Source organism: Ranitomeya variabilis, chromosome 4, assembly GCF_051348905.1.
Source record: "Ranitomeya variabilis isolate aRanVar5 chromosome 4, aRanVar5.hap1, whole genome shotgun sequence".
In the NCBI taxonomy this organism is placed as follows: domain Eukaryota; kingdom Metazoa; phylum Chordata; class Amphibia; order Anura; family Dendrobatidae; genus Ranitomeya; species Ranitomeya variabilis.
This window is the reverse complement of record NC_135235.1, coordinates 258131798-258149416: the sequence shown is the minus strand read 5'-3', so window position 1 is coordinate 258149416 and position 17619 is coordinate 258131798. Positions and strand designations below refer to the sequence as shown.

Here is a 17619-nt window from a genome sequence, read left to right as displayed (position 1 = left end):
CAGGAAATAAAAAGGCTTTACCCATGTTTCCTATCTCAGTGTTTCCAATGGGGCACCAACCCTTTCCCCTATCACTCCTGTTGTGAATCCAGCAGTCCTCCCACCTGGATCGTCCCCAGCACCTACCCTTTCTACTGTCACTTCCACTGCCAATTTAGCCGCACACCCACATGAGATGCTCCAAGCAGCGGCCTCTCCTCCCAATGCTTCCACAACAACACTCTCACGCAGCCTACATAACCCTATGCCCAGTACCTCACAGGCTGTCTCGCAGCCAAGCGCACACCTGTATGGGACGGTGGCAACTGTAACAAGGGGGGCTCAATGTGGGAGGGGGATACCAATAGCACAGGAAGCACAAAGGGGAGGGAATGTTGGCAACCTATTTTTGAAAAAGAACTTCCTGAGGGACCCTTGTTAGTGGTGGGAAAGGGTGACATAACAACAATGGAGACAGACGCTATTGTTAATGCTGCCAATTCTCGGTTAGAGCACAATGGAGGTGTAGCTAGAGCTATAGTGGAAGCAGGAGGGGCGACTATTCAAGCTGACAGTCGAATCATTGTTGAGTCACGTGGTCAGATAGCTGTTGGGGACATAGCGGTGACTAAAGCTGGCAATCTCCTGTGTAGAATGATCATACACACTGTGACCCCTACTTATGACCCTATTCATCCAGACGTTAGTGCTCAACAACTTCGTGCAGCAATAACTCGCATTAATGAGGACAGGACTGTTAAAGCTTTTAAGACCGCCTGCGTCACCTGGAGCCCACACAATGATACTGGAGCTGCCCAAATAGAGCTCCTCATTCCAAGACTCCTCCTGCTCCTCATACACAAGTGATTACATCTGTACTCCCGGTGCCATCTCTACTCCCGCCTCAGGTGCCACCGCCAACAGTGCCAATGCTCATGTCTGAGGAGCCCACCATCTATGTCAAGTTTACACCCCAGCAAGCTGCTACTCTGTTGAACCAAGTTCTAGATCCAGAAAAACAGCCAATGCCTTTCTACAGGAGCATGACGAGACATGGGACTCTGGTGTTGAGTTCTGCCAAGAACCTAAGACAAGGGCCTCGGATGAGTTGGCTGACCTATCAATTATTATTGTTGCCAAAGGTTTCCAGATGCCTCAAAGCTGATGCAGCCATTGTACGATGACCTCAAGACGTCAGCGTTTCCACTATGTACTGAATCTGTGGAAGCTTTCTACGCTCCGAAACAGGCCATACAGTCTGCACCAGCTTTTTGAATCCCAAATCCTGATATCATCTGAGGACATCCAGTTCTCTTAATGGCTCCACATGACATAATTGCTATTGCTGGAACCTAAACATCTGTTGGTGCAGCATCATATGAGACTCCAATGTTTGCTCTTGGTTCCGGACAATGTCACTCTTGTCCGCTGCAGCATCTTCAAACCCGTCCACGCTGCTTCCTCTTTCCAGGGGGGATGTGGATGATACTGATGCTCTCGGAGAAGATGCCTCTACACACTCAGAGGATCATGACTGTCTTGAACAAATGCATGAAGAAGTAGCCTCCCAGAAAAGCGTGTCTGAAGACCCACTCCCACATGCTGACCTGACGTTCTTCACTGATGGTTCCAGATTTGCAGATGAAACTGGAAGATTCCATACGGGGTATGCCGTGGTTACACATGACCAGGTCATATCAGCTGGATCGCTACCACCGCACATGTCTGCACAAGAAGCGGAACTTAAAGCTTTGACGTTGGCTTGTCAGGAAGCGACGGAGAAGGTGGTCAACATCTATACGGATTCAAGATACGCTTTTGGAGTGGCTCATGACTTCGGCAGTATCTGGGCAGCCAGAGGATACCTAACGTCCAGTGGAACTCCTGTAAAACATGCTGCTATCATACAAGAACTTGTGGCCGCTCTAGATCTACCTTTGGAGGTTTCAGTAATCAAGATCAAAGCTCACGGGAGATTGGATTCTCCAGAAGCAAGGGGGAACTTCTTTGCTGACAAAACAGAAAAAAAAACCTATGCTGTGGATCCATTTGGGAAAGAGAAAGCAGCGGTGTACGTGTCACAAGACACTGAAGAAGGGACTAAAGGCTCTCTTATGAGGATCATCCATCTACATCAAGACAAGACATCAGATGATGAAAAGAAGTAATGGCAAGAAGGAGGAGCTAAAAAAAGGATGAAGATGGAGTCTGGAGGGTGAACACAAAGGTCTACCCCGTAATCTGTACCCTTCAGTGACAGAATGGGCACACGGTATAATAATAATAATAATAATAATTTTATTTATATAGCGCCAACATATTCCGCAGCGCTTTACAACTTATAGAGGGGACTTATACAGACAATAGACATTACAGCATAACAGAAATCACAGTTCAAAACAGATACCAGTAGGAATGAGGGCCCTGCTCGCAAGCTTACAATCTATCACCCACAGAGGCAAGAATCGGATGAATGACCTGATTTGGAAGACCTACATGGCACCTGGGATTTCTACTGTCACCCAAAAATATTGCAAGTCCTGCCTTGTGTGTGCAACATGCAATCCAGCACCGCCTCAGAAACATTTGGCTAAACCACTCTATCCCTTTCAGAGAGTTCAGATCGATCGTATTCAAATGCCAAAAGTAGGGAAGTACGAGTATGTACTGGTAGTGACTGACATGTTCTCAGGATGGCCCGAAGCCTATCCAGTAACCAACATGACTGCCAGAGTGACTGTTAAGAGACTGATGACTGAAGTAGTCTGCAGATATGGGGTCCCAGAGGTAATTGAGAGTGACCAAGTACCCGCATTCATTGCAGCACTGTCTAAGGAACTATGAACATTGGTTATTTGGGTTTACATACTCCATATCAACCCCAGAGCAGTGGGAAAGTAGGAAGACTGAATGGCACCTTCAAAAATAAAATACTGAAAGCCAGTCAGGAGGTCAGACTTCCTTGGACAGACATTTTGCCCATTGCCTTATACTCAGTCAGAAACACTCCAAGGGGTCCCACTAAACTCACACCATACGAGATTCTTTTTGGGGGGCCTCCGAGGTTGGGTCAATATTTTCCACAACAGCTAGCCTTAGGAAGTGATACTCTTGTAAAATATGTAATTGTTGTTACTAAAGAACTGTCAATAACACATGTACAAGTTTTATCATCCATTCCAGGTCCAGATTCCAGTGACGGTACCCATACTTTCTAACCTGGTGACTACATGCTGGTAAAGACGTTCATCAGAAAGACATTCCTGGAGTCGAGATTTGAGGGTCCCTACCAAGTGCTCCTGACTACTCCTACTTCAGTCAGGGTTGCTGAGCGCCTCCTGGATCCATCTCTCCCATTGTAAACTTGTTAGACATTTAGGGACAGAGTAGGATCTGACCTGCTTGTCAAAGTCCAGCTACAAAGGGAGGTTTTCCACAAGGGAAAACTTGTCTCAAACTGGTGAAAACTCCAATTCCCCCCTCCCGGGCAAGACGGTCAGATCTAGGATGTGTACAACAGGGTTAGTCGCACATGTGTATTTTATGTAACCATGGAGATGGGAGATTGGAGAGTAATAGACCCAACAGGTAGGGAAGTCCCGAGGACATGGGTAACGCGCTCCGATATACTTCCGCAGTATACCCATAATTGGTCACACATTCTCTGGTGTCTATAGCATCCATATTGTCATGAAGCTTCTGATGTCATAATAACACTTAACATCGATGGGTTAGAGAACCACGGTGGGATCAAGATAAAAGAAAAGGTTAATAAAGTATTTAGGGGGGACTGTTGAGGAGAGCCATAAGATCAAATACTTAATTAACCTCAACACATAAGGTAATTGAGGGAAGCAACCTATAACATGTATTGGTTAACCTTACATAAGTTTTCCTCAGACAAAGTAAGACACTTAAGATGGCTACCATTTCCTGTTTCACCAGACCGTGTGGTCTGGTATCCAAGACGACGCCCACACTGATGACCTCACGGATCCACCCACAGCGACGCCCACTCTGATGACCTCACGGACCAACCCACCTTGATGACCTCATGGATCCGCCCATGGACTTGCTCATGCCCAACCCACTAACCAATGGAATACATCCGATCACTCCCATTTTAGAGCTAACCGAGCCCCCCTTACAGGAGATATATAACATTGTGTTTGACTAATAAACTTCCCTTCTTGGAGCTGAGCCACACATTGATCAAGGAGAGTTACAGCTGACTGTGTCTGGTGTATTTCTTTAGTGCACATGATCAATATATCCATTAGGCCAGGAGTAGGCAACTAGAGAATTGAACATTTATATTAATTGTTCAACCCTAATATTCACAGCGGAGTAAAAAACCCAGCTGTGATCTTACCCCACCAGTGTGCCCCTAGGTCCAGCGCCCAAGATCCACAGTCCTGTGCCCCCCGGAGACTGGCTGCCTGGTCCTGGTCCTGCAGACCGGGAGATGCAGGGTTAATCTGCAGCCGAAAATGGCTGCTGAGACAGAGAGGAAAGGAGGAGAAGGGGGCGGAGAGCTGGAAAAAGGCGGCAAGGCTGTGTAAAAACGCGCCCTCTCTGTCTCGATCCACCCCCTTTATGACACTGTAGAGTGTCATATTTGTCATCCGGGGGGCGGGCCGGGGGGCAGAGAGGAGGCGGCAGCTTCAGCTAGGCCGAACCCGGGGCCTAAATTAGATGCCTGAGGCACAGAAGGGCTCCAGGCCGGCGCGAAAGTCCGGGAAGGGGTCGGATGTGAACCGGACCCCTCCGGATTTAAAGGCAGGATGGCGGTGGGGCTATAAGAAGAAGGGGGAGCCCGGTAGGGGTCTCCCTGAGGCAGTATAGAGCTGCTGCTGCTGCAGAGACAGGGGCGCAGGGAGCCCTGTGTCTGTATGTGCCATGCCTGCCAGCACTCCCCCCGGCCCCAACAGGAGCCCGCAGCTGGGCTGGGGTCCCTGGATGCAGGCGGTGTGTGCTGGCCCATTGCTGGGAGCTGTAGAATGCTGCCTGTACAGGCCCTACCTGAGGTGTCTCAACCTAATACCCCCAGAGGGGGATAGGGAGGGTGCTGTTGTCACCTTCAGGGGCCTTTATCCTCGCCTCGACCTCAACCCAGAAACCAAAAGGAATTGGGGAAGGAGGGGGGGGTCTCGACTTCGAACCAGCACCTGAGGGACTGGGGAAGGAGCAACATGGGGAATAGCCATCTCTACTTCAACTGGGCACCTCATAATAGGGGGCCGAGGAAGGAGCCATGCCGGGAGTCTCACAGGAGACCCTCTTTTCTTCATCTGTAATCCCGTCGGAAAAACGGAGTAAAAATCTTTTAGGTGTGCCTCCTATGCGGCACTAAGCAAAAACTGGAGAAGGCTGATGCCGTCCAGGGGTGTATACTGCACAGGAGGAGCCACAGTTAATCTTTTTCAGATTATGCATAGTGTCGCCTCCTAGTGGACAGCAGCATAACACCCATGGTCTTGTGTCCCCCAATGAGGCGACAGAGTAATATATACTGGTAGTATATAAAAAAAAAAATGGTAGTTGGGGCCATCAAACCTCTGCACGAAAGCGCTCTGGTCTGTGGTGGGTGTGGGATCTGACCTTCACCATGGCCTGTTGGTCCTCGCTGTACTCCACTTGCGCTGTAGACAGGTTAATCAGACATCGCTCCACCGGATCCTTGTCACTGTTGTAGATGAAGACGTATGGACGCCGGACGACCACGTACTGCTTGGCCCAAGAATGAGACTGAGGCTCCTTGAAGTTTAAATACCCTTTTTTAGAGACAACCGACCTGGGGAGAAAAGAAACGGGTTCATTCTATAGCCGAGGAAGGACCCTCTGACACGTGTGCTTCCTGCTCATCAGTCTCTCATACCCGGGTCTCAGCTCTTCGATGTCGGGTACTAGGTTCAGGAACTCGTTCTTGCCGGCGCGGGCCAGGTACGAGCTTTCTACTGGGGGAATGATATGGAACGGTTCAAACTCCGAGCATGGGCTAGAAGAGCGGGAATTGGCTTCAGGGGTCCTGTAAGATACAGCATGGATGAAGCTCGTGTGGGGGCAGCAGGTATGTAAATGTACCTGAGTGCCAGCTTATCACTCACTTCTGATCTACGGAGCTGCATCTGGAGTCCGCCAGCGATGGACAGGTAGACGATGGGGTGAGGGTGGCGCTGCTAAAGCTGGAGACTGATGGGTCACGACCGATGGGGGAAATATCAGACAGCTGCAAAAGGGAAACGTTAGAGTGAAACTGATAATCGGGTCAAAAAAAGAAGAAAATTCAAGTCAAGGGATCGATTTAGGGTCAGAAAAAAGTGTGAGCAGTTTCTATGTAAAGGCGTCGTCTCTAAAGGGTTTTAATAAGAAAATTGCTAGTTTTTTTCATGCACTTTACAATTTAACCCATTTATTAAGACAAGACGACCCCTCTGAAGTTCAGAAGGGTGGGCGCAGCACGTCGATGGCAGGGCACAATGTGCAGCTCACCTTACAATCACTGATGCTGTTGCACACTTGGGTCAGCTCCCGGTTATACGTGTGAGTGAGGAGCCGCAAGCACTGGAAGGAAAGTAATAAAGAGATTGGCCCCTGTCACTTTCAGAAATCATTAACACAAAGCCAAAAGTGAGAGAGAAAATGGAGGCATCGGTCAATGTGCAGGATCTCGCCTACCTTAGTTGCCAGCTCCTTCTCTCGATCCACCAGGCTCTCGACGTCGGTGGAGTCGTATCCGCTGCTCTCGCTTGGGGTGATGGCACTTTCGAAGGTGGTGGTAGATATCTGAGAGGAGATACTGGTGGAGGTGCTGAGCGTCCCACTGCTCAGACTGGGGGATATGGAGTCACTCAGGGATTTTGGAATACTGTCTCCGAGCTTCTCTCTAAGCAGGAGGAGATGCCGAGTCTTCTCCACCTGGAGGAACAGTCCGGGGGATTCGTTATAGGACCCTCAGGATGAGTCTTGATAATATCTCTCATAAGTAACATTTGGGGTTATTTGTGTTGTTTTTACATTGTCTTATCAGGGCGTGTAACACAAGATGATTCTGAACAAGTTTAGAAACCTAAAATTCTTCCCAGTAACACAATGTGCCAAAGATTCAGATCGGAGACGTCTTCACTACAAAACTAAGGGTACTCTCACACAGTGCAATTTTGATCGCTACGACGGTACGATCCGTGACGTTCCAGCGATATCCATAGGATATCGCTGTGTCTGACACGCAGCAGCGATCAGGGACCCTGCTGAGAATCGTACGTCGTAGCAGATCGTTTGGAACTTTCTTTCGTCGCTGGATCTCCCGCTGTCATCGTTGGATCGGTGTGTGTGACACCGATCCAACGATGCGTTCGCTTGTAACCAGGGTAAACATCGGGTTACTAAGCGCAGGGCCGCGCTTAGTAACTCGATGTTTACCCTGGTTACCATCGTAAAAGTAAAAAAAAAAAAACGTACATACTCACATTCTGGTGTCCGTCAGGTCCCTTGCAGTCTGCTTCCCGCTCTGACTGACTCCCGGCCGGAAAGTAAGAGCAGATCACAGCGGTGACGTCACCGCTGTGATCTGCTTTCACTTTACGGCGGCACTCAGTCAGAGCGGGAAGCAGACTGCAAGGGACCTGACGGACACCAGAATGTAAGTATGTACTGTTTTTTTTTTTTTACTTTTACGATGGTAACCAAGGTAAACATCGGGTTACTAAGCGCGGCCCTGCGCTTAGTAACCCGATGTTTACCCTGGTTACCCGGGGCCTTCGGCATCGTTGGTCGCTGGAGAGCTGTCTGTGTGACAGCTCCCCAGCGACCACACAATGACTTACCAATGATCACGGCCAGGTCGTATCGCTGGTCGTGATCGTTGGAAAGTTGCAGAGTGTGACAGTACCCTAAGTCCCTGAAGCAAAATGATCTCCTTGAAGATACAGCTGGATGAGATCATATCATATTGGGTACAATTTGGGGATCGATGTGCTGTTCTGCCTCTCGGATTATGTTTAATGTGGATGAATGATTTTTAGGCTGAACAGATACTTATCTCTATGGAAGGAGATAAGCGGCTGCCAGACTCAATCAACGCTGTGGAAAGTAATAGGACAGGAGAGCGGGATCTCCTCCATCCACGCAGCCGTCCTACAGACTGGTACAATGCACAGATAATATGGCCGTCGCCTCTCAGTGCACGGTGCAGGGCACACGGGAATTAATCGGATTGTGATACCTCATGTAACTGTTCCATCTTCTCCAGCTCCCACTGATGCTCCAGTATCAGGCTGTCCCCGCGGGGTCTCCAGCCGGCCAGGTTCTCCTCCCCTCGGACATACGCCACTGAGGTGTCCAGGATCTTTCTTCTTCTTCTTTGCATTCCTAAATAGTAAAAAAATAAAATTAAGATTAAAAAAAAAAAACAAATAAAGGAGAACTCCTCCAAAAAATAATTGGCTAAAACAGGGGTCTCAAACTCAGCTGGGTATATGGACTTCACATAAAAAAAAAATTGAGTTTAGGGGGCTGCATTCTTTGCCAGACAAAGTGACATTTTTAGTGAAACCATTTTTCTCTATACATCTTTTGATAATTTTTTTCACATTTTTGGAGTGCTTAATTTATATTTTTGAATGGCATTCATCGTATGGGATATGATACAGTTTATATCTTGGGTCATTATGAATGTGGCGATAAACGTGCACTTTTTTTTGTTTAGTTTATATATCTAAAAAAGCATTTTCAGGTTTTTTGTTTTTCTACATGCTTACAATTTAGTTTCCCCCAATTGGACACATACAGTCAGTCTTACAATGAGTACCATACAGCAATTCTGGCAAATATCTTGTAGTAAGGCCCCATCCTGGTCCCCTTCTTGTAGTAAGGCCCCATCCTGGTCCCCTTCTTGTAGCAAGGCCCCATCCTGGTCCCCTTCTTGTAGTAAGGCCCCATCCTGGTCCCCTTCTTGTAGTAAGGCCCCATCCTGGTCCCCTTCTTGTAGTAACGCCCCATCCTGGTCCCCTTCTTGTAGTAACGCCCCATCCTGGTCCCCTTCTTGTAGTAACGCCCCATCCTGGTCCCCTTCTTGTAGTAACGCCCCATCCTGGTCCCCTTCTTGTAGTAACGCCCCATCCTGGTCCCCTTCTTGTAGTAACGCCCCATCCTGGTCCCCTTCTTGTAGTAACGCCCCATCCTGGTCCCCTTCTTGTAGTAACGCCCCATCCTGTCCCCTTCTTGTACTGTAGACCTCATTACGATCATGGCCCAGTCCAGGAGCCGCTTTATTTCAGTTGAATGTGAGTTCTTGTACGCACAAACAAGCTCTCTGCACAGCAATACCAGTCGCCGGCCAATCAGAGGCCAGCAGCTGACATCGGCGTGCCGGTGCATGGCAATGACGTCATAAGCCGCTGGGTCGCGATCGTCAAGGGGTCTACAATGCCTGCGGACCGTATGAAGCAGCCTCTGGCCGCATGCGGCCCACTTGTTTGAGACCCCTGGGCTAAAGGAACATTCTCATCCTTGTCCGTGATGGCACATTTCTAGTATGATCGCTGGCGTCTGACTGCAGCGCTTTCATTCTCAGCATCAGAGGTCGGACTCCCAGCGATCAGTGATGGCGTATCATTATACTATCAGATCATCACCTGTCGAGATGACAATACCACTTTAAAAACGAACCAGAGAAAATGTGATGAGAAATATAATATTTTACTGATCCCTTTTGCTTCCATTGTTGGCTGATACGTGCATAGTTCGAGTGCGGTCGGACTCTTACCTGGACTCCCTGTGTCCGCCATTTTGCACAAACTGAGCTCATAGATTCCAGTTACTTTATTACTGCAACAGAAAGAGCCGATAATCACATGTACAGAGTAACAGCCGCGGTCGCCCCAGCACTGCTCATACGTCTGCCCTTTATACTAACTAGGTCTATGAATTTCGCGCTCCCATCCGGCCCGGCGGTGTGCACCAATATTCCACATATCACCCACCCATATCACACTAGGCCCAATTAACCCATTATGGGAAAACCCTCAATAATTCTGGTACAAATAAACTAAGTATTTACCAGTCAGGGGACTTGGAGTAGCCGCTGCCAAAGAGACTGCGCAGGGAACGTGGAGGGGAGATCTTGGCATCACGCGAGTAAAAGACCATGCACACGTCCTTGGTGATGACAGCCGGCTGGATGCAATGGTCGAGCTGCGAGGAACAGAATCCAACGTTAGATTAAATTGCAGTTTATACAGAATTTGTAAACTGTGCACAAAGTGGGACAATGAATACCTCCAAATAGGCCGACAGCGTCATGTAAATCTTCTCTCCGTAGGGGGTGACACGGTTCAGGAGTAAAGAGTTATGCAGGGAACTGTCCCAGACCGCCTCAAAGCGATAGAACGTCCTGCAGAGCCGCAGAGCAATGAATGACATCAGTTATCTGCAACAACGGCGCATCCCAGACCCCAACACAAAGCCCCTCAACACAAAGCACAAGGACACAGTGACCTGGACACAACCAGAGTGGTGTACTGGGCTCTACGCAGGATGGGGTACTGCGAGGAAATGTGGGGTCTTCTCATTCCTTATCACTTATCTCCGCTGAAGACTTTGCCTCATTCTTCAAGCAGAAGATTGATAACATCAGAGACAGTTTTGGTCAACAAGCCCCAGAGCCCTTCCTCCCAACTTCCCTACCCTCCACCTCCAAAACCAACTTCTCCACCATTACAGAAGATCAACTCGCCACTACTCTCAAGATCGCATCTCACCACCTGTGCACTTGACCCGCTCCCATCCCACCTCATCCCAAACCTCACCACAATCTTCATCCCAACCCTAACCCATCTATTCAACCTATCACTAACAACTGGTGTTTTCCCCTCAAGCTTTAAACATGCCTCCATCACACCTATCCTCAAAAAGCCTTCTCTTGACCCATCCTCTGTATCTAGCTATCGCCCTGTATCACTTCTCCCCTATGCCTCAAAACTACTGGAACAACACGTCTACCTTGAACTGTCCTCCCATCTCTCTTCTTGCTCCCTCTTTGACCGCTTACAATCTGGCTTCCGGTCACACCATTCCACTGAAACTGACCTAACTAAGGTCACCAATGACCTCTTAACCGCCAAGAGCAAGCGACACTACTCCGTTCTCCTCCTCCTCGACCTGTCGGCTGCCTTTGACACAGTGGACCATTCCCTATTATTACAGACGCTCTCATCCCTTGGCATCACAGACTTGGCCCTATCCTGGATCTCCTCATACCTAACAGACCAGACATTCAGCGTCTCCCACTCACACACCACCTCCTCACCTCGCCCCCTATCTGTCGGAGTCCCACAAGGTTCAGTCCTTGGGCCCCTGCTCTTCTCCATTTACACCTTTGGCCTGGGACAGCTCATAGAATCTCATGGCTTTCAGTATCACCTCTATGCTGATGACACACAGATCTACATCTCTGGACCAGATATCACCTCCCTACTAACCAGAATCCCTCAATGTCTGTCCACTATTTCATCCTTCTTCTCCGCTAGATTTCTCAAACTTAACATGGACAAAACAGAATTCATCATCTTTCCCCCATCTCACGCGACCCCCCCAACGAACCTATCCATTACAGTAAATGGCTGCCCACTCTCCCCAGTCCCACAAGCTCGCTGCCTCGGGGTAATCCTTGACGCTGATCTCTCCTTCAAACCACATATCCAAGCCCTTTCCACTTCCTGCCGACTTCAACTCAAGAATATTTCACGAATCCGTTCATTCCTCAACCAAGAATCTGCAAAAACCCTAGTCCATGCCCTCATCATCTCTCGCCTCGACTACTGCAACCTCCTGCTCTGTGGCCTCCCCTCGAACACTCTCGCACCCCTCCAATCTATTCTAAACTCTGCTGCCCGACTAATCCACCTGTCCACCCGCTATTCTCCGGCCTCTCCCCTCTGTCAATCCCTTCACTGGCTCCCCATTGCCCAGAGACTCCAGTACAAAACCCTAACGATGACATACAAAGCCATCCACAACCTGTCTCCTCCATACATCTGTGACCTCGTCTCCCGGTACTTACCTACACGCAACCTCCGATCCTCACAAGATCTCCTTCTCTACTCCCCTCTTATCTCCTCTTCCCACAATCGTATACAAGATTTCTCTCGCGTATCACCCCTACTCTGGAACCTTCTACCACAACACATCAGACTCTCGCCTACCATCAAAACCTTCAAAAAGAGCCTGAAGACCCACCTCTTCCGACAAGCCTACAACCTGCAGTAACCACCGATCAACCAACCGCTGCACGATCAGCTCTATCCTCACCTACTGTATTCTCACCCATCCCTTGTAGATTGTGAGCCTTCGCGGGCAGGGTCCTCACTCCTCCTGTACCAGTTATGACTTGTATTGTTTAAGATTATTGTACTTGTTTTTATTATGTATACCCCTCCTCACTTGTAAAGCGCCATGGAATAAATGGCGCTATAACAATAAATAATAATAATAATAATAATATAGGCTTTTGTATGACTGACCACTAGGGGTGCTCTTTCACATTTGGATACTTGGGTGGAAAAGAATGATCATAGCGATTCATTGCAATTCTATGGACCCATAAATTTGGGATGGATATTGAAATATTGAGTCAGGGAAACAAACTTGGAGACACGATTATGAAACTCACGTCCGATTAATAATTAAAGGGTTATTTCTAGTGATGAGCGAATATACTCGTTACTCGAGATTTCTCTAGCACGCTCAGGTGTCCTCCGAGTATTTTTTAGTGCTCGGAGATTTACTTTTTCTTGCCGCAGCTGGATGATTTACATCTGTTAGCCAGCTTAAGTACATGTGGAGATTCCCTAGCAACCAGGCAACCCCCACATGTACTTATGCTGGCTAACAGATGCAAATCATTCAGCTGCGGCGCTGAAAACTAAAACTCCAAGCACTAAAAAATACTCAGAGGACCCCGGAGCGTGCTCGAGAAATCTTGAGTAATGAGTATATTCGCTCATCACCAGTTATTTCTCATCTTCATAAATGGATATAGTCGGCAAGCGCTTGTAAAGACGAGCACTTTTGCAGTTTACGGCTTATTAAAATTTTCAGTTGTTCTTGAGATATTCACATTTTTCTATTGTTTACAGCTTGTTGCCTTGGAGACTGACCACCGCTGCTAGAATATGCGCAGTGTTTACAAGCTCTTTTCTAATAAGCATGTAAGCGCTTGCTGTGAAGCTGGTCAGGATCACTGGCGCGCGCTGTCACCTCAGACACAGCCTCAGAGCACAGCTTACAAGATAGAGAGCAGCGGTGGTCGGGCTGCTTGACAACAAACTTAGGACAAAAGAAAAAAGTGTCACTATCTCAACAACGGCTGCAAATTTTAATAAGCAGATACTAGCAGAAGTGCTCATGTTTACCAGCAATATCAGACAATATCCATCAATAAAGTTGGGCATAACCCTTCACTACAAGCTGCAGACAGAAGACCCTGTGAAATGAAAGAAAACTTTGAAAAAAGTTTTCATTTTGACTTTCTCTAGTCGGAATCTGTAAGAAATCTACAAGGTAAATAGTCTAGATGGTATAAAAGCGTAAGGCAAGGAGCGGAGGGCGTGAAGAGGGGCGCGGACGGTGGAGGGGCGCGGACGGTGGAGGGGCGCGGACGGTGGAGGGGCGCGGACGGTGGAGGGGCGCGGACGGTGGAGGGGCGCGGACGGTGGAGGGGCGCAGACGGTGGAGGGGCGCAGACGGTGGAGGGGCGCAGACGGTGGAGGGGCGCAGACGGTGGAGGGGCGCAGACGGTGGAGGGGCGCAGACGGTGGAGGGGCGCAGACGGTGGAGGGGCGCAGACGGTGGAGGGGCGCAGACGGTGGAGGGGCGCAGACGGTGGAGGGGCGCAGACGGTGGAGGGGCGCAGACGGTGGAGGGGCGCAGACGGTGGAGGGGCGCAGACGGTGGAGGGGCGCAGACGGTGGAGGGGCGCAGACGGTGGAGGGGCGCAGACGGTGGGGGACATAAAGAATTCTGTGCGAGGCCGAGAACCTTTATGTACAGGGAAGGGAAAAGCAAAACAGAAAATACCTAGGCATATCCTTATCAAGAAACAGCCTGCAAGACACAGAAGAAGAAGCTGCCATTAGTGACCGAGACGGTCAGGGGCACAAAGACGAGGGGGAACCCGGGAGCAGAGACAAGGGATTAGCAGGGAGGAGAAAATAAAAAAAATGAAGAGCAACTCAAAATATAACCGAAGATGGAGACTGACAGTAAAGCCGTGAATGCAGAAACCTCTGGCCATGGCCGGTTCATGGGCTCCGGTATCGGACATTACCTGCTGCTGCTGTGATTTTTGAGGTATTTGGCGGAGATTATGTTGAGGGAAAGAACCGCGTCCGCAGCCGCTTCGTCCACCTCTGCGTTATTCCGGACTCTCCCTAGACGGACGCACAGATGACAGCAGGTTAGTCTAGGTGACCTAACTGCCACGTGATAACAGGCGACGGCAGCCATGACACGTACCGACCACCAGCTCCCGCACATCCTTCCAGTGCAGCTCGTTTCCTTTCTCGTGTATTATAGTCACCGTAATTCTGCGCTGGATCCCCTGTCGTAATAAATATCTGTCATGATAAGTCACGAGACATCAGCAGCTGCTACGACTAAATTATGTACGTTTGCATCATCATAACGATCATCCTGCAGACAATCCACAGCTGCTGGACCACCGACCTACCAAATGTGAATGGCCACCTTCTGTCCGGTTCACTTGAACCGAGGGGTAGAGTTGAGCAAAAAAAAATAAAAAATTGTAAAATCCTCCTCCAGCATGACACTGGGCTAGAGCCCCGAGGACGTCCTCCTACCTGCAGGCATCCACAGGGCTTCTTCTGATCTATAGGCCCGGAGTGCGCTGACATGTTTGTCGACACAATGCTGCAATGATGATGCTACACCAGACCTACTAATCAGCAAAGGCGGCAGGGATGCCAGAGGCTAGGAGGAGGCTCACTGGAACATGCTCCTGCCACCACTGCACCAGAGCCCCGAGGACGTCCTCCTACCTGCATTCATCCCAGGGTTTCCTCTGATTATTTGGCCCAGGGCGCCCTGACATATGTGCTTCACACTGCAATGATGATGCTACGCCAGGTCTACATATCACCAGAGGCGGCAGGGATGCCAGCAGCTAGGAGGAGGTTCAAAGGGATGTGGTCCAGTGGCCACGGACTACCGATCCAGGCATTGGATGGGGTTCTGCAGATCTTGCTCAAGTCTCCTGCGGGAGTATCCCTGTCTTGCAGCTGAACAACGGATGCTAAAAGCCAGTTGCATCCTAATGACTATTCTGCATTAATCAATGTAAAGACCTTGTCTATTGCCTATGTTTTTCTATATGGAATTACATGGTCAAAAAAATAAGAAAAAAAATTACCCTGACATATTGCGGCGAGAAGGAGGCCAAAATAACAGTCCCTTGGCCTCCTCCTGGTGAATGGCGGCCTATAAACCTGCAGTGAGCTTCCCCGGTACACGTATAGGGCCTAATCTCTCGATGTGACATACCTGGTGTAGCAGGAAGTTCCCCTGACAGGACAGACCTCCGGAGTGATCCACAACAGCTGGGATGTACCTGGGAGACAAGCAGCACATGATCATCACCCCCCGAATACGGACGATGGGTACAATTTGCATTCTCATCCTCTCACTTACTCTCCTGTAGGCTCCAATTCACTGATCTCAAACCAAACCAGCAGGTCGTATTTGCTGACACTCTGTCCCAGACTCGACTTGCTCAGAGGGTTTAGTTTGGTGGCTGGAACTGCAATATAAATGCAGAGAATGAGACAAAAGCATTGGAAGAAAAAACAAATCTATGGAGACAACCTACAGGACGTGGGAGCTGCACGGTTACCCCACTGAGACCTCCGCTACTAACCATCTCTCCTGGGAGCCCTCTCCGGCAGGCAGCTGGGTATTGGCAGGGAGAGGAATGATGGCAGCTGCTCGGCCCGGTCTTGGAGCGTTGCGGAGAGTGCATGGGCGTGCTCAGATAGCGTGTCCAACACTGGCACACTCACATAGCTGGACATTAGGTACCTGACCAAATTTATCTTCCTCTCGCCAGCTACCAGGGACAATGCAATGATGCAAATGAGGAGAAAAAGCAAAGGAAAAGCAAAGGAAATGCAAGGCCAGGGGATAAAACCGAGGAAGGAATGATATAGTCATCATGCAGCAAAAAAAATGAATGAAAAAATGAGAGGTTAAACGTATGAAAAGCATGCAGATCAGCAATCATCAGTGCAGGGCAGAGTAACAGAAATTAGGGCATGTAATGGCTCCCTAGACTCCCTGCATCGTCCTATAACTTATACTATATGGCTATTACTCACCAGGTTTAGAGAGGGGCATCGGAGGGGGACAATGACGACGGGAAGGCTGAACTGGGCTGTAAGGAAAGGAATTCGATATGACCCATCCATGAGACAAGTACGAACGTATATACACACACACACACTACCCCACCTGAGGTCCTGGCCCTGGGAGTGGAGCGGGTGCTGCTGATAATGTCCGAACACTTCAAACACAATAGGGTTGGATTTGATATATTCTATGAAGGATTCAGTAACCTCGACTGCAATCTGCAAAGAAAGAAATGTGGGGGGCATGCATTATTCCATGGCCTCCGGTACAGCGAGTCACATTCCTGGTCGCCGGCCACTTACATTCTGTACATGGTAGAAGCCCAGTGGGTTCCCACGACCGTTGTTTTTAAGAGGTTCCGTGGAAAAGGCCTCATCGTGCCGATGTAAAAAGCTGCAAAACACTCAGAATCAGAGCCTGATAGTGAACTACAAGGAACAAGTGATCCCATGAACAGAGATATTACTGGGATGCAGGGCGTTTTCATGGTTGTAGGCACAGTGGACGCCATGTTCGATTACAGCGGTGTTTGGCAACTCACTTGAACTGGCAGAAGATGTCGGCGTATTCTTGCGGGATGCCACTAGCTTGTAGCACGGTAACCCGGAATGTGAAGACACTGCCGATCTTCAGGTGTTCTCCTACATCTTCAGAAAACCCTTCCATCATCATCTTGCCATCCAGAAGACTGCCGGATTTCATGTCTGCAGGGTTATAAAGGATATAAGAGACGGGCCGAGCAGGCGGTCATTGGGCCAAGACTCTGTGTCCTGAGGTCCGTTACCCATCTCAGCCAGCCGGTTGACCTCCTCCATAGGAGTGTTCAGTTCTGAATTTGGACCCTGTCCTTCTACAATGCGCAGTTCTTCTAGAGACAACCCAGCGCGAGTGAGGACGGTGGAGGATACGTCATTCTGCAAGAGAAGAAACGTCAAAAAATAAACATCCATGGTTTACTTACAGCCTGGCAGCCTGAGCTGGCGGTACAAGAGATCAGGATGACAAAACAGTTCAGAAATCTCCCAACAAATAAGAAAAACGTGCACTCGTCTTCCGCAGTAATTTTAAAGCTGGCTGATTAATCATTGTTCTCGGCAGCACATCTTCCTGTTTAACCAAGACGATGTGCTGCAGAGAACAATGATATTCTATGTGAGAAGAATGGTCATATTAGCGATCATTCTGTGTGCGCAGGCATACGGTCGGGCGCTCTAGGTTAGT

The 17619-nt window shown here is 49.0% G+C and overlaps 1 protein-coding gene across 1 annotated transcript in view; it reads right to left on the bottom strand.

Moving 5' to 3' along the window:
* Positions 1-17619, bottom strand: part of KIF1B (kinesin family member 1B) — a 141602-nt gene that overhangs the window by 13454 nt on the left and 110529 nt on the right. The window contains exons 30-47 of the mRNA XM_077249654.1: positions 17183-17312; positions 16940-17102; positions 16701-16791; positions 16501-16616; positions 16368-16423; positions 15685-15793; positions 15538-15604; positions 14494-14578; positions 14306-14408; positions 10258-10372; positions 10040-10173; positions 9746-9807; positions 8204-8349; positions 6658-6897; positions 6472-6543; positions 6087-6208; positions 5858-6007; positions 5581-5773 (exon numbers count right to left, since the gene is read on the bottom strand). Of these exons, the coding sequence (XP_077105769.1) occupies positions 5581-5773; positions 5858-6007; positions 6087-6208; positions 6472-6543; positions 6658-6897; positions 8204-8349; positions 9746-9807; positions 10040-10173; positions 10258-10372; positions 14306-14408; positions 14494-14578; positions 15538-15604; positions 15685-15793; positions 16368-16423; positions 16501-16616; positions 16701-16791; positions 16940-17102; positions 17183-17312 (2154 nt within the window). The remainder of the gene's footprint in view (positions 1-5580; positions 5774-5857; positions 6008-6086; positions 6209-6471; positions 6544-6657; positions 6898-8203; positions 8350-9745; positions 9808-10039; positions 10174-10257; positions 10373-14305; positions 14409-14493; positions 14579-15537; positions 15605-15684; positions 15794-16367; positions 16424-16500; positions 16617-16700; positions 16792-16939; positions 17103-17182; positions 17313-17619) is intronic.